At 43.9% G+C, this 21,601-nt stretch overlaps 1 protein-coding gene across 8 annotated transcripts in view; it reads right to left on the bottom strand.

The window, feature by feature from the left end:
* Window positions 1-514: 514 nt before the first annotated feature.
* Window positions 515-21,601, bottom strand: part of BICRAL (BICRA like chromatin remodeling complex associated protein) — a 53,209-nt gene continuing 32,122 nt past the window's right edge. For all 8 annotated transcript variants that reach the window (XM_044287601.1, XM_044287605.1, XM_044287606.1 and 5 more), the window contains exons 7-13: window positions 9,397-9,454; window positions 9,123-9,202; window positions 8,110-8,171; window positions 7,868-8,013; window positions 7,317-7,411; window positions 6,299-6,401; window positions 515-1,544 (exon numbers count right to left, since the gene is read on the bottom strand). In XM_044287601.1, coding sequence (XP_044143536.1) covers window positions 769-1,544; window positions 6,299-6,401; window positions 7,317-7,411; window positions 7,868-8,013; window positions 8,110-8,171; window positions 9,123-9,202; window positions 9,397-9,454 — 1,320 coding nt within the window. In that variant the 3' untranslated portion in view covers window positions 515-768. The remainder of the gene's footprint in view (window positions 1,545-6,298; window positions 6,402-7,316; window positions 7,412-7,867; window positions 8,014-8,109; window positions 8,172-9,122; window positions 9,203-9,396; window positions 9,455-21,601) is intronic.

Here is a 21,601-nt window from a genome sequence, read left to right as displayed (position 1 = left end):
AATCTCCTGACTCATCAGAGGCAAAGACTGCAGCTTTTTTCCCTATCCCCGTGCTTTACACTGCAGCTCTGCTTGCTCCAATTAACTTCTGTGTATAAGCACAAGCTCATAAAGAAGTAAGTGTGTGGAGAGCTGATTTCCACAACCACAAGGTAGAAGGGCTATAAAGAGAAACGCCACCAGAAGATTATCAGGCAAATGCTACGTATACGCTTGAGCAAATCATCTTCAATAATGGGGAGATCCACTTTAAATTGGGAAATGCAACTTTTGCATAAAAATGTCTTGCAATAGGGCACACAAGATCACCTTTGTAAAACTTGGGTGCACTAGAGAATGTGGGAAAAAATGGCCAAAGTGTTTATGCATATAGCATTAAAAAAAACTAAAAAACATTACAACGTAGGGCTAAAAACGAAGATCGCATGAGGTAACAGTACTATACCTATTACTCCTGTGTCCATTATTCGAGACAGTGTTTTTCCTAACTCATAAGAAATAAGGCTGCTTCAGATTTGCAACAGAGATTGCATCTTTAATGAAAATGTGCAAAAAAAAAAAAAGAACAAATAGACTTTAAATCCTAGTATAACTAAAAGACCTGCTTTTCCAGATCCATCCTGATTGTCTAAAGCAGGCTTGCATTCATTCAGTAATGGCTGCCTTAAGCCGCTTTGTGCTGTTGTCAATCTGGCTTGTGAAGAAAGTCACTATTGCTCTCCAGTCACTGGTGGCATGCATCCCACAGACAAATGTGAAAATTGTCCTTTAGCACTCTAATATACTATTTACAGCTGCTTCTAAAACCGAATCTGTTTCTGCTGCGCCTTCTCTAGCATCAGAAATGGGTTTGTCCCCGCAGTTTTCTTCCATGGTTGCAGAAGGCGGTTTTACAAATTGTAATTCTGCTGAATTGCTGCTGGAAGTGTCACTTTTGAAGTGTTTTGCACTTAGTTTTAGTTCCAGGACATTTCTGACTGTCGCTTTTACAGTCTCACTAGTAGCTGAAGTTTTAGGAGTTTTTCCAGGGCTCACAGTGACATCTCTTGGCTTGCATGTAGAATCTTGAGAAGGTCCTGCCACTCTACCCTGGAGATGTTCTACATCACCTGCCTCCTTATCTGAGCCAGAACTCGGAATGGTCATTGGAGAATTGGCAACAGGATCCGTTTTCTTAGACGTCTCACAAGAAGCATCGGGATCTGAAGAACATTCAGTGTACTTGCGCTTTAATTTATAAAGGCTTACAAAAAGTTGTTTCTGCGGTAAAAGAGTTGTATTCTTCAACTCACTATCTGTTTTAAGGCTGTCTTTCTCCTCGGAAGGGACACTGGGTTTATGGGATGCTGAATTGTTCTTAGGCACTGATAATGGGGTGTCATCTACTTTATCCACACTCGTCTTCTCGTCCTCGGAATCATCAACCGTTGGACAAGCGTCTGATAAGGTAGGGTCTGCATCTGCATCTGGACTGCTGAGATCCTTCTGTTCTGAAAAACTTTCTTGAAATTTATTAATGCAGCAAAACTCTGACAAGTAACCATCTGAGGAAAGAAGATATAAGTGATATAAAAGTTGAGTTGATATAATGATAAGAGGTAGTGCTGTACGTGTTTGTACTGTGCAGAACCACTGTATCTATCGGACATTTATGGCAATATTATATAGATGTATCATAAGTGTCTAGATGGGAATATCCCTTTAAAGTGCTTTATGCTCTCTACAGGGTGGGCCATTTATATGGATACACCTTAATAAAATGGGAATGGTTGGTGATATTAACTTCCTGTTTGTGGCACATTAGTATATGTGAGCGGGGAAACTTTTCAAGATGGGTGGTGAACCATGGCGGCCATTTTGAAGTCGGCCATTTTGAATCCAACTTTTGTTTTTTCAATAGGTAGAGGGTCATGTGACACATCAAACGTATTGGGAATTTCACAAGAAAAACAATGGTGTGCTTGGTTTTAACGTAACTTTATTCTTTCATGAGTTATTTACAAGTTTCTCTTTGTTTACAGCCATTGACATGTCGCCATGGTTAACACGTGCGGAGCGGATAGAAATTGTGTTGATGTCTGGTGAATGCAGTAACTGGGTCATTGCAGCAGATTTCAATGCAAGACAGCCTACGAGACCACCCATCTCCCATGCTACAGTTAGCAAACTGCTTGCTAAGTTTCGTGAAACTGGTTCAGTGTTGGATTTGCCAAAATGTGGACGCATGAAATCTGTCACTAATGAAGAAACATCAGTGGTTGTCCTAGCTTCATTCAGCAAGAGCCCACAGCATAGCACTCGCCGCATGTCACTGGAGAGTGGCATTAGTCGAACATCCCTTCGGCGGATATTAGCTACTCACAAATGGCACCCTTACAAACTCCAGCTACTGCAGCATCTCAACGAGGATGACCCAGATCGGCGCACTGAATTTGCAGAATGGGCAAAACTAAAATTGGAACAGGACCCTCAGTTTACGCAGAAGATTTTGTTCAGTGATGAGGCAAACTTTTATGTGAATGGTGAAGTTAACAAACAAAACCACCGCTATTGGTCTGACACTAACCCACATTGGATAGATCCCTCCAAGACTGTTGGAACCAAAAAATTGATGGTATGGTGTCGTAAATGGGGTACAAAGATAGTGGGGCCATTCTTCATCAATGGAAACCTCAAGGCCACTGGATATGCGAAATTGCTACATGATGATGTGTTTCCCTCTTTATGCACTGAAGCTGGCACGTTCCCTGAGTTTTTCCAGCAAGATGGTGCACCACCACATTATGGGTGTCAGGTCCGAGCATTCCTAGATGAACAGTTTCCTGGAAAGTGGATTGGTCGTCGTGGGCCAGTTGAATGGCCCCCAAGGTCTCCCGATCTGACCCCCTTAGACTTTTATCTTTGGGGTCATCTGAAGGCAATTATCTATGCTGTGAAGATACGAGATGTGCAGCACCTGAAACTACGGATACTGGAAGCCTGTGCTAGCATTTCTCCTGTGGTGTTGCTATCAGTGTGTGAAGAGTGGGAGAAGAGGGTTGCATTGACAATCCAACACAATGGGCAGCACATTGAACACATTTTATAAGTGGTCAGAAACTTGTAAATAACTCATGAAAGAATAAAGTTACGTTAAAACCAAGCACACCATTGTTTTTCTTGTGAAATTCCCAATAAGTTTGATGTGTCACATGACCCTCTTCCTATTGAAAAAAGACAAAAGTTGGATTCAAAATGTCCGACTTCAAAATGGCCGCCATGGTCACCACCCATCTTGAAAACTTTTCCTCCCTCACATATACTAATGTGCCACAAACAGGAAGTTAATATCACCAACCATTCCCATTTTATTTATTATATAAATGGCCCACCCTGTACAACAATGTGTACAGGTGCTTCTCAATATATTACAATATCATTGAAAAGTTAATTTATTTCAGTAATTCAACAAAAAAAAAAGAAACTCATATTGTACAGATTCATTACACACAGAGTGATCTACTAAAAAATTCCTTCCCAACTCTAAGGCCCCTTTCACACGGGCGAGTTTTCCGCGCGGGTGCGATCCGTGCGGCGAACGTATGGCACCCGCACTAAATCCTGACCCATTCATTTCTATGGGGCTGTGCACATGAGCGATGTTTTTAACGCATCACTTGTGCGTTCAGTTGAAATCGCAGCATGCTCTATATTTTCCGATTTTGACGTGACGCAGGCCCCATAGAAGTGAATGGGGTGTGTGAAAATCGGATGGCATCCGCAAGCAAGTACGGATGCCGTGCGATTTGCACGCATGGTTGCTAGGAGACCATCGGGATGGAGACCCGATCATTATTATTTTCCCTTATAACATGGTTATAAGGGAAAATAATAGCATTCTGAATACAGAATGCATAGTAAACCAGCGCTAGAGGGGTTAAAAAAAATAAAAAAATTTTTAACTCACCTTAGTCCACTTGCTCGCGAAGCTGGCATCTCCTTGTGTCTCCGCTGCTGATGAACAGGACCTGGGGTGAGCTGCTCCATTAAATAGAGCTTAAGGACCTTCGATGACGTCACTCCGGTCATCACATGGTCTTTTACCATGGTGAAAGATCATGTGACGTACCATGTGATGACCGGAGTGACGTCATCGAAGGTCCTTAACCTGTATTTAATGGAGCAGCTCACCCCAGGTCCTGTTCATCAGCAGCGGAGACACAAGGAGATGCCAGCTTCGCGAGCAAGTGGACTAAGGTGAGTTAAATTTTTTTTTATTTTTTTTTAACCCCTCTAGCGCTGGTTTACTATGCATTCTGTATTCAGAATGCTATTATTTCCCCTTATAACCATGTTATAAGGGAAAATAATACAATCTTCAGAACATCAATCCCAAGCCCGAACTTCTATGAAGAAGTTCGGGTTTGGGTACCAAACATGCGCGATTTTTCTCACGCGAGTGCAACGCATGACAATGTTTTGCACTTGCGCAGAAAAAATCGCGCATTTTCCCGCAACGCACCCGGCTCTTATCCGGGCAAAAAAACTCACGCCCGTGTGAAAGAGGCCTAAGGGTCCATTCACACGTCTGCAATTTTTTTCCGGATCCGTTGCGGATTTTGCGGACCCATTCATTTTTAATGGGGCCAGAACGGATGCTTTGTGCTAACTGCATTTCCGGATCCGCAATTCCGTTGCAATTGCGGACCAAAAGAAGGCCTTTTCTATTAGAGTGCTGGCGATGTGAGGTCTGCAAATTGCGGAACGCACATTACCGTTGTCTATGTTTTGCAGATCCGCAGTTTGCTGACCGCAAAACACCTATGGATGAATAACTCCCTGGATGAACGACCCTTCTCCAGAAATGTAATAACTACAACCTGTAATATTATTACACTCCAGAAATACATCCAGGCCCCTCTTGGACTCTTTTAGTTAACTCGCCATCACCACCTCCTCAGGCAGAGAACTCCATAGTCTCACTGCTCTTAACGTAAAGAATCCTCTTCTATGTTTGAGTACAAACCTTCCTTCCTCTACTCCAGCCGTCAATCCTTTCAAGGGTATGGTTATCCCTGTTGCTCTTGCACCTTTGTCTACCACACTTTTTCTTTCCACTCAACTTCCATGAACATACTTGGATACAGCAGTATGTGAACAGCCAGCTTCTTCAGGAATTACCTTTTTTGGGGCTTACTCTCCTTGAGGAGGGTGTCAATGACTAACTTCTGGACAACTGTCAAGTCAGCAGTCTTCGCCATGATTGTGTAGCCTGAACCAGACTGAGGGACAATTTAAAGGCTTAGGAAACCTCAGTGTGACCATGAGTCTACAATATTGAACTTTTTCACAATATTGTAATTTTTTGAGCTGTTGGGTTTTCATTAGCTGTAAGCCATATTCATCAACATTCATCAACAGAAATAAGCGCTTGAAATAGATCACTCTGTGTGTAATGAATCTATATAATATATGAGTTTCACTTTATGAATTTAATTATTGAAATAAATTAGCTTTTCAATCATATGTTACACTGCCCATACAGGTAACTGCCACAAACTGAAACAAACCTCCTCTGCCAAGGGTTGCTGACAAAAATTGAGAATTCTCTATCCTCCTTTATAGAGTCCTTATTCCTGTTTTTTTCTCTTGGCTATTATTATTTAACTTAAAGGGGTTGTCCGGGACCAAATGTTTTTAAAAAAAACACGTTTACTCACAATGTACAGCTAAGTAAAGACCTCCATACATTTTCAGCTATTTTTGCAACTTCTATGTGGCTCCAATGGTCCCCCACTCATTGTTTATATATCTGTTTATCTTTACCTGACTTCCGGCTGCACTGCCCTGTGGGTCCTGGGGCAGCGCAGCATCAGGTAGTTACAGCTGTCTCTCTGCTCCGCTGTAACTCCGCCCCCTCATCAATATTTACCTCAATTCATTCTGCAGCTCACCGCACTGGAGGGGCGGAGCTGAGCTGGTTAAGGGGCGGGGCTTAGCGGGATGTCGGCCAGCCGCTGTAACTCCGCCCCCTCATCCATATTCACCTCGATTCATTTGCTGCCAGTGACGTCACCGGGCTCCCTGAGCAGCGGAAGAGGAAGCTTTGCTTGCCTGCAAGGGACCCGGTACGTCACTGAGGAGAAGAAAACAGTAACTTCCGGCCAGGAATTTCAAAGATGAAAACGGGGCTGCAGAAATCTGTGCCAAAGGTACTACCTGCTTGTATGTAATGTGTATGCCACACTTGTACTATTAGAGTAATGTCCCCAATCCCGGACAACCCCTTTAACCTTATGCAAAAATTTTAAAGACTCACCAGGATCGACCACTGCCATCCGTTTTTCACATGTGAGCAAGGCTCTTTCTTCTTGGTTGAACATTCTGTCTAACATTACAATCTCTGCAGAAGGTGTGATCCGCTAACATAATAACGTGGACAGAAGAGCAACATATTAATACCGCACATATCAAACATCTGTCAGAAATATTTCTCCTGTACATAACATACCTGTACAAAACAATACTTTAGTACAAAGAAGTAAAGACAACAATTTAAGCCATCCACAAACATTGGCAAGCTATGCCCATCTAGTCATTCAACCTAGAGCTACTAGTCTTGGCTGTTCCATTACAGGAGTTGTGCCAAGATAGAAACTTATCCTCAGGATAGGGGATAAGTATCTGATCGGTGGGGGTCAAACCACTGGAACCTCCATCCGTCAAAAAAAAAAAATGCGGTCCCATACCCCCATATGAATGGAGAGGCGAGTTGAGAATGTGCACTGCAGCTCTATTCATTCTTTAAGGGACTCATGGAGACAGCTGAGTACAGCACTCATCTCCGTGAGTCCCACAGAGAATGAATCGAGCTGCAGTGATATGCGTGACCTGTTGCTTCATTCATACGGGGGCATGGGACCCCCATTCTCTTGATCAATGGGAGACCCAGTGGTCAGTCCTCCACTGACCATACAGGGTCTAAGTTTTAATCTGGGCTTATCCAGTTATTTAAAAATGATGGCCTATCCTTATGATAGGCCATCAATATTAGATTGATGGGAGTCCAAATATTGGCAGCCCCAGTATCAGCTAAACTGAAGGGACCGCGGTACACTGGCAAACAAAGTGTCCTCTTCATTAACAGACATATCTCTGTACTTATAGTAGCCTGCTAAACCATGACCTCTTCAAACAACTGATCGGCGAAGGTGCTGGGATTTGGACTCCTACCGATCTAATATATTGTTGATCGATCCTAAAGATCATACTTCACATACAACTCTAATAAAATACATAATAATTACTTTTATCTGTATTATATCTACATTACACACCATTGCATCTTCCATTAGCAGCAAGCGGTACTTGTTGAGCATTGCCTGGGTCTTCTTTAAAAGATGAGTAGCCGCACACTCAAATTCATTATCCACTGTAATTACAATAGTATAAACATGATAAACTACGAACACTACGAAATAAAACTACATATGAAACAGAAGTAGGTCTATGGGAGTCTGAAAGTCGTGGCGAGAATGTGCCATAATGCAGTCAGGATTCAGCTACTGAGTAAAATCCAGTAGCCCAATTCTATCCCTGAAAGGATGTTCTAACTATAGTGATACATCCCTATATGATGTCTAAAGTGACTGTCCCACCAATGAAGAAACTGGCAATCCATGGCAAAAGTCCATACAAATATTCCACATAGTGAACATGCAGCAACTTTTACAATCTACATCACATCCTAAAATGCATGCAGATCTTTTCCACAAGGCGGCACCAACCAGATTCCTTCAGATCAACTTGTACATGCTCCAATTTAAAGGCGATTCATGTTTTTAGTTTTAAAAAAATGAGAGTAGTATGAGGTGATAAACTATGGTACCTTGTTGCATATGCTCTTCAGTAGGCAGTGATCCTTGAAACACATGGTATGGAAAAAGACTTTGATACGCATTATCTAGTGACTGAAATCTTCTTCTATCTGGTTGCAGGGAACGCTCCTGATCTTTACGCAGATGCTGTAGAAATCTAAAGAGAAAAATATAAAAAAAACAGATTTTACATTCAAGATTTTACATCACAGTTCATTGTACTGAATGAATAACAGAAATTCTTTCAACTCACAGAGCTTCTCTAGTAAGTTGCTTTGTGGCTGGTCTCTTCAGTACACCAGGGAGCCCTTCAACCTATCAAGGAAAAAGAACACAAATCTTTACAAAAACTGTTTTAATTTCACACAAATACTATACAAATATGTTCACATGATGTATTTTTGCAATGGATTTCAGTGTGGATTATGTGCTGAAAACCCATGCAGCATCCATGCTAAAACTGCCTCCCGATTGTTTATTAGTGGAAGTCCGCACCAACATTCATATGGCTGAGGATTTATTTACACCAAGGGAAACCGTGGTGGGAGTCTGCTCACGGTTTAGCTTCAATGGTCCACAGCATTTCAAAAGTAAAACTAAAGCTGAAACTGCAGTGGTTTCTACAGTGGGATTCGTGGCGGATTTTGACATTGTCAAAATCTGCCGTGTGAACATACCTTGACATGAAAACCAGAATTTGAAGTGCTGCTGCCCTGTGCTGCACTGTCTCAGTGAGCGCTGTGTATACAGGGATAGAGAAGGCAGGGACAGGCAAAAACATGACACTTGGCACCCTGCCCCCACAGCTGCATGATTTGCATGCAGGTGCCACTTCTGCAAGGATGTTCAGGAAAGTTTTTGCAGAGATAAGCATGGGCAGCCTGGATGTATATAATAACCGGGAGGTCACGAAGCAATTAAAAAATATGCCCGTCTTCTAGAGAAACCATTTTCCAGCAGCCATTTCAGTGTGGAATAACAGTGTTAGATGTCAGCAGCAGGAGAGGAGGTACACTGAACGGAGCATGTAAATTAGGCTCTGAATGGGTGGAAAATGAGTTTAGCACAGCGGACTAATGAGCTCTCTTTGCCTTTAGCTGGGCTCAAAAAGAGCTAATTTTAATATCAAGTTGGAAGACTTTCAAAATTATACCGCCATTCAGTACTGGAATTTAAAAGTCAGTACACCAGCATCATCAGGTTCTATTTAATATTTTATGCAGATTGTAAAATCTGGTGATAGACCACCTTTAATTTAGCAATTACCTCAGCAGTCTGCAGTCCCATGAAAGCCTCTTTTGACAACGATAAATGATGATGTAAATGTTTACTTCCAGGACTGTGATCTGCAAGAAAAAAATGTATTTTAATACCTTTATTTATCTTTTTAGGGGTACAGTCCCTCCTTAAACTAACAGTTGCAACAAGCCGCACTAACCACATACTATTTACTGCTAAATGTTTAAAACTTGGCAATTAACCAATTAATGCTAAAACCGGATCTGATACTAGATGGCTAGTCATGGAGAACAGCACATACCTGATATATTTGACTGTCCTTCTTGGTTTTTCATTAATGAACCTGCGGAAAGATGGTTCTAAAAGAGAAAAAATATATTAGAAGGAGTTGAGTCACTTTGCAAACACATTGGGGCAGATATATGATAATACTTCCTAGAATCCTTCAACTATTATATTGCACCAGTTTTTCTGTCGCATGTCCCTTGCGTGGCAAATAGTAATGTGCTGTGCCTAAACGTATTACTGAGTGCTAGTCCTAGACATGTCTTTTTTGGATAATTTTTGTTCAAACATAATTTGTGACTTGTCTTGTCCTATTCTAAGCCATATTAAATCACATCTGTACACCAGCTCCAAGGCGCTAAAAAATTGTGTAAAATTATATTAGTAGAAAGACCAGTGGTGCGCATAATCGCCACTTACTCGTGTTTAAGCATAACTCACAATTTATGAAACATTTACCAAAGAAATGACTATTCATAAGTATGGCACAAAATAAAAAATTTCCTCTGGTGCAAAAGAGAACACTATTAATACATCTCCCCACTGGATTTTTTATCTTGCAATTATCCTGAATACAGGATGTATTATAGACGAGAGCTGCATTCGCAATTCTGCTGTTTTTTAATGGGAACAGTCAGTCACTGAGCTCCTAAATACAGAAGTCAAGCGTGTTTCTCCTACAGTACATCAGATTATTGTGCAGAGTCTGGCATAAAGATGACACTTTAAATCATCAGACAATGAGGAAGCAAGATATGCTGGGGGATTTCAGCTCTGAGGCTTGCGGATTGTAAATGCAGCAATGGATTAAAGTGCAGCTTATAAGCAAGGATGAGTACAACACGAGTATTTGGAGTATGATAATATCTCATTACAGATCTCTGGACGTAATTAGATTATGTGTGTCAAAGAGAACCTGTCAGCATTTCTGTTTTAGTAATTTCCTCATGGAATAGCATTTTTGCACAGTTCCTCTGTAAATCCCTCTGGAAATATATGAGTAAACTGAAAGCTGGGTGTTAACATGCCTCTTGTCAATTGGGAGTGCCTTTAACAATCTGATACTGTCCAATAAATGGTGATAACAGGTATGGTAACGCCCAGTTGTCAATATATACATACATTTCCAGGAGGAATAACATTGTAACAGAATACGTTTTAACCCTTTACTGACCACTCATGTATTTTTATGGTCGAATAACCCCTTACATGCTGTGATTAATAGTGACCCTGGCATCTAAGTGGTTTCCGAGAGAGGGGATCCCTCTGTCGCCTCATCATACTCTTGCAATAAAATCGTGACCGCAAGTTCAAAGTGCCCTTGTAGAAAAAAAAGTTACGTTTAAAGTCAATGTTTTTCCATACAAAATAGAAGTGCTTTTTGCTCATCATCCTGTCGCCCAAAAAAAAGAGTAAAAAGTAATAAAAAAATATGTATGTCCAACAAAATTGTACCTACAGTAAAAGGAAAAATAAAAATGTCATGGGTCTTCCAATGTGGAGACAAAAAAAAAAACATTTTTTAAAGTGTTTTGCAAAAGTAGTAAAACATTTATAAAAAAAAGGTTATCTATTGGGTATCCACTAAATCTTACTGACACAGAGAGTAAAGTTGTTTTAATTGCATTGCACAGTCAACCCAAAAACAAATCCCATAAAACAATGGTGGAATTTCTGTTCTCCCCTCCCTGAATTTTTTTTATAAAAGTGATATAATGCATGCATTCAGTTATATGTACCCCAAAATGGTGATATTAAAAATAAAACTTTACCCCCCAAAAAGATGCCCTCAGGCATTCTGTTGACTTAAAAACAACAAAGTTTTGACTCTTAACCACTTCAGCCCCGCTAGCTGAAAACCCCTTCATGACCAGAGCACTTTTTACACTTCGGCACTACACTACTTTCACCGTTTATCGCTCGGTCATGCAACTTACCACCCAAATGAAAATTTACCTCCTTTTCTTCTCACTAATAGAGCTTTCATTTGGTGGTATTTCATTGCTGCTGACATTTTTACTTTTTTTGTTATTAATCAAAATGTAACGATTTTTTTGCAAAAAAATGACATTTTTCACTTTCAGCTGTAAAATTTTGCAAAAAAAACGACATCCATATATAAATTTTTCGCCAAATTTATTGTTCTACATGTCTTTGATAAAAAAAAAATGTTTGGGCAAAAAAAAAATTGGTTTGGGTAAAAGTTATAGCGTTTACACACTATGGTACAAAAATGTGAATTTCCGCTTTTTGAAACGGCTCTGATTTTCTGAGCACCTGTCATGATTCCTGAGGTTCTACAATGCCCAAACAGTAGAAAAACCCCACAAATGACCCCATTTCGGAAAGTAGACACCCTAAGGTATTCGCTGATGGGCATAGTGAGTTCATAGAACTTTTTATTTTTTGTCACAAGTTAGCGGAAAATGATGATGATTTTTTCTTTTTTTTTTTTCTTACAAAGTCTCATATTCCACTAACTTGCGACAAAAAATAAAAAATTCTAGGAACTCGCCGCGCCCCTCACAGAATACCTTGGGGTGTCTTCTTTCCAAAATGGGGTCACTTGTGGCGTAGTTATACTGCCCTGGCAATTTAGGGGCCCTAATGTGTGAGAAGAACTTTGCAATCAAAATGTGTAAAAAATGACCGGTGAAATCCGAAAGGTGCACTTTGGAATATGTGCCCCTTTGCCCACCTTGGCAGCAAAAAAGTGTCACACATCTGGTATCGCCGTACTCAGGAGAAGTTGGGGAATGTGTTTTGGGGTGTCATTTTACATATACCCATGCTGGGTGAGAGAAATATCTTGGCAAAAGACAACTTTGCCCATTTTTTTATACAAAGTTGGCATTTGACCAAGATATTTTTCTCACCCAGCATGGGTATATGTAAAATGACACCCCAAAACACATTCCCCAACTTCTCCTGAGTACGGCGATACCAGATGTGTGACACTTTTTTGCAGCCAAGGTGGGCAAAGGGGCACATATTCCAAAGAGCACCTTTCGGATTTCACAGGCTATTTTTTACAGATTTTGATTGCAAAGTACTTCTTACACATTTGGGCCCCTAAATTGCCAGGGCAGTATAACTACGCCACAAGTTACCCCATTTTGGAAAGAAGACACCCCAAGGTATTCCGTGAGGGGCACGGCGAGTTCCTAGAATTTTTTATTTTTTGTCGCAAGTTAGTGGAATATGAGACTTTGTAAGGAAAAAAGAAAAAAAATGAAAAATCATCATTTTCCGCTAACTTGTGACAAAAAATAAAAAATTCTAGGAACTCGCCGCGCCCCTCACAGAATACCTTGGGGTGTCTTCTTTCCAAAATGGGGTCACTTGTGGCGTAGTTATACTGCCCTGGCAATTTAGGGGCCCTAATGTGTGAGAAGAACTTTGCAATCAAAATGTGTAAAAAATGACCGGTGAAATCCGAAAGGTGCACTTTGGAATATGTGCCCCTTTGCCCACCTTGGCAGCAAAAAAGTGTCACACATCTGGTATCGCCGTACTCAGGAGAAGTTGGGGAATGTGTTTTGGGGTGTCATTTTACATATACCCATGCTGGGTGAGAGAAATATCTTGGCAAAAGACAACTTTGCCCATTTTTTTATACACAGTTGGCATTTGACCAAGATATTTTTCTCACCCAGCATGGGTATATGTAAAATGACACCCCAAAACACATTCCCCAACTTCTCCTGAGTACGGCGATACCAGATGTGTGACACTTTTTTGCAGCCAAGGTGGGCAAAGGGGCACATATTCCAAAGAGCACCTTTCGGATTTCACAGGCTATTTTTTACAGATTTTGATTGCAAAGTACTTCTTACACATTTGGGCCCCTAAATTGCCAGGGCAGTATAACTACGCCACAAGTTACCCCATTTTGGAAAGAAGACACCCCAAGGTATTCCGTGAGGGGCACGGCGAGTTCCTAGAATTTTTTATTTTTTGTCGCAAGTTAGTGGAATATGAGACTTTGTAAGGAAAAAAGAAAAAAAAATGAAAAATCATCATTTTCCGCTAACTTGTGACAAAAAATAAAAAATTCTAGGAACTCGCCATGCCCCTCACGGAATACCTTGGGGTGTCTTCTTTCCAAAATGGGGTCACTTGTGGCGTAGTTATACTGCCCTGGCAATTTAGGGGCCCAAATGTGTAAGAAGTACTTTGCAATCAAAATCTGTAAAAAATAGCCTGTGAAATCCGAAAGGTGCTCTTTGGAATATGTGCCCCTTTGCCCACCTTGGCTGCAAAAAAGTGTCACACATCTGGTATCGCCGTACTCAGGAGAAGTTGGGGAATGTGTTTTGGGGTGTCATTTTACATATACCCATGCTGGGTGAGAGAAATATCTTGGCAAAAGATAACTTTTCCCATTTTTTTATACAAAGTTGGCATTTGACAAAGATATTTTTCTCACCCAGCATGGGTATATGTAAAATGACACCCCAAAACACATTGCCCAACTTCTCCTGAGTACGGCGATACCAGATGTGTGACACTTTTTTGCAGCCTAGATGCGCAAAGGTGCCAAAATTCCTTTTAGGCCTCCTGCACACGAACGTTGTGTGCATCCGTGGCCGTTGTGCCGTTTCAATGGGTCCGTGGAAAAATCGGAAAATGCACCGTTTGGCAGCCGCATCCGTGAGCCGTGTTTCCTGGCCGTGAAAAAAATATGACCTGTCCTATTTTTTTCACGGCCAACGGTTCACGGGCCCATTCAAGTCAATGGGTCCGTGAAAGAACACGGATGCACACAAGATTGGCATCCGTGTCCGTGATCCGTGGCCGTAGGTTAGTTTCATACAGACGGATCCGAAGATCCGTCTGCATAAAAGCTTTTTCATAGCTGAGTTTTCACTTCGTGAAAACTCAGATCCGACAGTATATTCTAACACAGAAGCGTTCCCATGGTGATGGGACGCTTCTAGTTAGAATACACTACAAACTGTGTACAAGACTGCCCCCTGCTGCCTGGCAGCACCCGATCTCTTACAGGGGGATATGATAGTGCGGCACCTGAAGGGGTTAATTGTACTATCATATCCCCCTGTAAGAGATCAGGGCTGCCAGGCAGCAGGGGGCAGACCCCCCCCCCTCCCCAGTTTGAATATCATTGTGCGGCCCCCCCCCTCCCCTGTTGTTAACTCGTTGGTGGCCAGTGTGCGCACCCCCCTCCCTCCCTCCCTCTATTGTTTTAATACATTGGGGCCAGTGTGCGCGCGCCCCCAACCCCCCCTCCCTCCCTCTATTGTTTTAATACATTGGGGCCAGTGTGCGCACCCCCCAACCCCCCCCCCCCTCCCTCCCTCTATTGTAATAATAGCATTGGGGCCAGTGTGCGCACCCCCCCCCCCCCCCCCCCATCATCGGTGGCAGCGGAGTAGAAGATTTTCATACTTACCTGGCTGCTGGCTGCTGCGATGTCTGCGTCCGGCCGGGAGCTCCTCCTACTGGTAAGTGACAGCAATGCGCCGCACAGACCTGTCACTTACCAGTAGGAGGAGCTCCCGGCCGGACACAGAGATCGCAGCAGCCAGCAGCCAGGTAAGTATGAAATCTTCTACTCCGCTGCCACCGATGATCGGGGGGGGGGGGGGCACACTGGCCCCAATGCTATTATTACAATAGAGGGAGGGAGGGGGGGGGGGGGTTGGGGGGGCGCGCACACTGGCCCCAATGCTATTATTACAATAGAGGGAGGGAGGGGGGTGCGCACACTGGCCACCAACGAGTTAACAATAGGGGAGGGGGGGCCCACTGGCCACCAATGAGTTAAAAACAGGGGGGGGGGTCTGCCCCCTGCTGCCTGGCAGCACCTGCCAGGCAGCAGGGGACAGTCATGTACACAGTTTTTTTGTATATTCTAACCTGAAGCGTCTCCATCACCATGGGAACGCCTCTGTGTTAGAATATACTGTCGGAAATGAGTTTCACGATGTAGCTCATATCCGACAGTATATTCTAACATAGAGGCGTTCCCATGGTGATGGGGACGCTACAAGTTAAAATATACCATCGGATTGGAGAAAACTCCAATCCGATGGTATAACAGAACTCCAGACTTTACATTGAAAGTCAATGGGGACGGATCCGTTTGAAATGGCACCATATTGTGTCAACATCAAACGGATCCGTCCCCATTGACTTGCATTGTAATTCAGGACGGATCCGTTTGGCTCCGCACGGCCAGGCGGACACCAAAATGACTTTTTTTTCATGTCCGTGGATCCTCCAAAAATCAAGGAAGACCCACGGACGGAAAAACGGTCACGGATCACGGACCTACGGACCCCGTTTTTGCGGACTGTGAAAATAAACTGTCGTGTGCAGGAGGCCTTAGGAGGGCATTTTTAGACATTTGGATCCCAGACTTCTTCTCACACTTTCGGGCCCCTAAAAAGCCAGGGCAGTATAAATACCCCACATGTGACCCCACTTTGGAAAGAAGACACCCCAAGGTATTCAATGAGGGGCCTGGCGAGTTCATAGAATTTTTTATTTTTTTTTGCATAAGTTAGCGGAAATTGATTTTTTTTTGTTTTTTTTCTCACAAAGTCTCACTTTCCGCTAACTTAGGACAAAAATTTCAATCTTTCATGGACTCAATATGCCCCTCACGGAATACCTTGGGGTGTCTTCTTTCCGAAATGGGGTCACATGTGGGGTATTTATACTGCCCTGGCTTTTTAGGGGCCCTAAAGCGTGAGAAGAAGTCTGGAATATAAATGTCTAAAAATGTTTACGCATTTGGATTCCGTGAGGGGTATGGTGAGTTCATGTGAGATTTTATTTTTTGACACAAGTTAGTGGAATATGAGACTTTGTAAGAAAAAACAAAAACAAACAAAAAATTTCCGCTAACTTGGGCCAAAAAAATGTCTGAATGGAGCCTTACAGGGGGAGTGATCAATGACAGGGGGGTGATCAATGACAGGGGGGTGATCAATGACAGGGGGGTGATCACCCATATAGACTCCCTGATCACCCCCCTGTCACTGATCACCCCCCTGGTAAGGCTCCATTCAGACGTCCGTATGATTTTTACGGATCCATGGATACATGGATCGGATCCGCAAAACACATGCGGACGTCTGAATGGAGCCTTACAGGGGGGTTATCAATGACAGGGGGTGATCAGGGTGATCACCCCCCTGTCACTGATCACCCCCCCTGTAAGGCTCCATTCAGACGTCCGTATGATTTTTACGGATCCATGGATCGGATCCGCAAAACACATGCGGACGTCTGAATGGAGCCTTACAGGGGGGTTATCAATGACAGGGGGTGATCAGGGTGATCACCCCCCTGTCACTGATCACCCCCCCTGTAAGGCTCCATTCAGACGTCCGTATGATTTTTACGAATCCATGGATACATGGATCGGATCCGCAAAACACATGCGGACGTCTGAATGGAGCCTTACAGGGGGGGTGATCAATGACAGAGGGGTGATCACCCATATAGACTCCCTGATCACCCCCCTGTAAGGCTCCATTCAGACGTCCGTATGATTTTTTACGGATCCACGGATACATGGATCGGATCCGCAAAACACATGCGGACGTCTGAATGGAGCCTTACAGGGGGGGGGTGATCAATGACAGAGGGGTGATCACCCATATAGACTCCCTGATCACCCCCCTGTAAGGCTCCATTCAGACGTCCGTATGATTTTTACGGATCCACGGATACATGGATCGGATCCGCAAAACACATGCGGACGTCTGAATGGAGCCTTACAGGGGGGGGGTGATCAATGACAGAGGGGTGATCACCCATATAGACTCCCTGATCACCCCCCTGTAAGGCTCCATTCAGACGTCCGTATGATTTTTTACGGATCCACGGATACATGGATCGGATCCGCAAAACACATGCGGACGTCTGAATGGAGCCTTACAGGGGGGTGATCAATGACAGGGGGGTGATTAGGGAGTCTATATGGGGTGATCAACCCCCTGTCATTGATCACCCCCCTGTAAGGCTCCATTCAGACGTCCGCATGTGTTTTGCGGATCCGATCCATGTATTAGTGGATCCGTAAAAATCATGCGGACGTCTGAATGGAGCCTTACAGGGGGGTGATCAATGACAGAGGGGTGATCAATGCAGGGGGTGATCAGGGAATCTATATGGGTGATCACCCGCCTGTCATTGATCACCCCCCTGTAAGGCTCCATTCAGACGTCCGTATGTGTTTTGCGGATCCGATCCATGTATCAGTGGATCCGTAAAAATCATGCGGATGTCTGAATGGAGCCTTACAGGGGGGTGATCAATGACAGAGGGGTGATCAATGACAGAGGGGTGATCAATGACAGGGAAGTGATCAGGAAGTCTATATGCGTGATCACCCCCTTGTCATTGATCACCCCCCTGTAAGGCTCCATTCAGAGGTCCGCATGTGTTTTGCGGATCCGATCCATGTATCAGTGGATCCGTAAAAATCATGCGGATGTCTGAATGGAGCCTTACAGGGGGGTGATCAATGACAGAGGGGTGATCAATGACAGGGAAGTGATCAGGAAGTCTATATGCGTGATCACCCCCTTGTCATTGATCACCCCCCTGTAAGGCTCCATTCAGAGGTCCGCATGTGTTTTGCGGATCCGATCCATGTATCAGTGGATCCGTAAAAATCATGCGGATGTCTGAATGGAGCCTTACAGGGGGGTGATCAATGACAGAGGGGTGATCAATGACAGGGAAGTGATCAGGAAGTCTATATGCGTGATCACCCACTTGTCATTGATCACCCCCCTGTAAGGCTCCATTCAGACGTCCGTATGCGTTTTGCGGATCCGATCCATGTATCCGTGGATCCGTAAAAATCATACGGACGTCTGAACGGAGCCTGACAGGGGGGTGATCAATGACAGGGGGTGATCAATGACAGGGGGGTGATCAGGGAGTTTATATGGGGTGATCATGGGTGATCAGGGGTTTATAAGGGGTTAATAAGTGACGGGGGGGGGGGGGGTGTAGTGTAGTGTGGTGTTTGGTGCGACTGTACTGAGCTACCTGAGTCCTCTGGTGGTCGATCCTAACAAAAGGGACCACCAGAGGACCAGGTAGCAGGTATATTAGACGCTGTTATCAAAACAGCGTCTAATATACCTGTTAGGGGTTAAAAAAATCAGATCTCCAGCCTGCCAGCGAGCGATCGCCGCTGGCTTGCTGGAGATCCACTCACTTACCTTCCGTTCCTGTGAGCGCGCTCGCGAGATGACGCATATATGCGTGACTCTGCGCAGGGCTGCCACCTCCGGACCGCACATCTGCGTTAGGCGGTCCGGAGGTGGTTAAAATTAGAGGTGAGACTAATCCAATTTTTTTCGAATCTGAATCCGAAAACGTCCTCGAATCTATCGAATCTCGAATCCTACGGATCCTGTACATAAGAATTGTGTGAACGGTGTAAGAAACAAAGTGATCCAAACACTTATGGGGGGGATCTGTGGATGACATTGCTATGGGGGGAATCTGTGGATGGCACTGTTATGGGGGGAATCTGTGGATGGCACTGTTATGGGGGAAATCTGTGCATGGCACTGTTATGGGGGGGGGGGGATCTGTGGATGGCACTGTTATGGAAGGATCTGTGAATGGCACTGTTATGGGGGATCTGTGGATGGCACTGTTATGGGGGATCTGTGGATGACACACTGTTATGGGGGATCTGTGGATGGCACTGTTATGGGGGGATCTGTGGATGGCACTGTTATGGGCGATCTGTAGATGACACTGTTATGGGGGATCTGTGGATGACACTGTTATGGGGGATCTGTGGATGGCACTGTTATGGGCGATCTGTAGATGACACTGTTATGGGGGATCTGTGGATGACACTGTTATGGGGGATCTGTGGATGGCACTGTTATGGGGGATCTGTGGATGGCACTGTTATGGGGGATCCGTGGATGGCACTGTTATGGGGGATCTGTGGATGGCACTGTTATGGGGGATCTGTGGATGGCACTGTTATGAGGGATCTGTGGATGGCACTGTTATGGGGGATCTGTGGATGGCACTGTTATGGGGGATCTGTGGATGGCACTGTTATGGGGGATCTGTGGATGGCACTGTTATGAGGGATCTGTGGATGGCACTGTTATGGGGGGATCTGTGGATGGCACTGTTATGGGCGATCTGTGGATGGCACTGTTATAGGAGATCTGTGGATGGCACTGTTTTGGGGGATCTCTGGATGGCACTGTTATGGGGGATCTGTGGATGGCACTGTTATGGGGGGATCTGTGGATGGCACTGTTATGGGCGATCTGTGGATGACACTGTTATGGGGGATCTCTGGATGGCACTGTTATGGGGGATCTCTGGATGGCAGGGGATCTCTGGATGGCACTGTTCTGGGGGATCTCTGGATGGCACTGTTATGGGGGATCTCTTGATGACACTGTGATGGGGGGGGGGGATCCTGCAATGTGAATGACCCCCAATACAGCGGCTGGGGGACTGAATCTGGATTAGGAATGACAGCGGGGACCGGTGCAGTCCCTGTATTCAAATGCACCAGCCCCACTCACTGTAGTATAATCTTAGGATCTAACCTGCATTGTTAAGATATAATAATCCATCTGCATTACTTACATTACAACATTAAGTTCCGTAGCAGGGAGGAGGCAGGCCGGGAGGACGGGCGGGCGGCGCTTCACTCACTACATCACGCGCCCGTGCCGCCTGCTTCATTCATAAAGTGCGCAGTGCAGGCACGTGACGTAGTAAGTGACGCGCCGCCTGCCTGTCCTCCTGGGCCTGCCTCCTCCCTCCTCTCTGCTACAGAACTTAATGTTGTAATCTAAGTAATACAGATGGATTATTATATCTTAACAATGCAGGTAAGATCACAAGATTATACAGGGACTGCAGCGGTCTCCGCTGTCATGGATTCAAATTTAGCAAATGAGGTTAGGATTCGAGTCCACGAATCCAACAAGATTCGAGGGATTCGTGGATTCGACAGATTCGTCGTCCCACCTCTACTTAAAATTATTTAATAAAAAAACAAAAAAATAGCTTTAAAATAGAGCCCAAAATAAGCTGGTCACCAAAGAGTTATGAAAAGGTGCTCCTGAACTGATTTTGTATGAACAATGCAAGTATTTACTAAACACACGCACACACATCAGAGCTGACAGGTCCTCTTTAAAGGATTTAAAGGGGTTTTCCAGGCTACAGATATTGGAGACTGCAAAGTATACTTAACCTAGCCTTCCGCTTCTGCTCTGTACAATGTTAGGCCTGTATTAGACAGGCAGATCAGCGAGCGATTATCGGGAGGGAAGCATTCCCTCCTGGCAATTGCTTGCTAGCTAGCGGAGGAGACCGCTGCTATTACATGCAGCGATCTCCTCCGCAGCATGGGGAGGAGCGATCACTATGCCATCGCTCGTCCCCATACTGTCTAGTGGTTTGCCAGCAGCAGATTGCTATTATACACCACGATCTGCCGCCAGCAAGCAATGATTTTTAACCATGCTTAAAAATAAAGAATTGCCCGATGACTGAGTTTGCTCAAGCAATCAGCGGCAGTGTTACACTGCAAGGTGATCGCTAACGAATGAAATCTTGAAAATATTTTTTTTCTTTTAGTCGCCATATTCTGACACCTATAACTTTTTTGTAGTTATGTGTACGGAGCGTTGTGAGGGCAAATTTTTTGGCAGGGTAATCTATACTTTTCAGTGATACCATTTTGGGTGCGCTCGACTTTCTGATTATTTTTTTTATCAAATTTTTTTTGTGGGAGGAGAAGCGACCAAAACACGGTGAATCGGCCATTTAGATTTTTCCATTTTGTCGTTTTCTGTATGGGATAAATATTTTCAGATTTTAATAGTACAAGTGTTTTTGCACGCGTTAATACCCATTATGTGTATTTTTTTATTTTTATGTTGTTTTTTTTTTCATTTTGGGAAAAGGGGGTTGCTTTGAATTTTTATATGTTTTGTAATTTTTTTTAAGTCTATAAAAACTTTTTTTTACACTTTTTTTATAGTTCCTATAGGGAAGTATGACAAGCAATCATTGGATTGCTATTCTCATAGACTCCGGTGCATTAGCATTGAAGTCTATGAGGATTTTAAGGTGTTTCTATAGAGCCCTGCTACAGACAGGGGCTCCATAGAAATTACTATGCAGCAGCCTCCTGTCACACAGGAGGAAAGACGCTGCTGCAAACAAGCTCCGGC

Source organism: Bufo gargarizans, chromosome 3 (genome assembly GCF_014858855.1).
Source record: "Bufo gargarizans isolate SCDJY-AF-19 chromosome 3, ASM1485885v1, whole genome shotgun sequence".
Classification (NCBI taxonomy): domain Eukaryota; kingdom Metazoa; phylum Chordata; class Amphibia; order Anura; family Bufonidae; genus Bufo; species Bufo gargarizans.
Note: the sequence above shows the minus strand (reverse complement) of the source record. Positions and strands in the feature narration are given on the sequence as shown.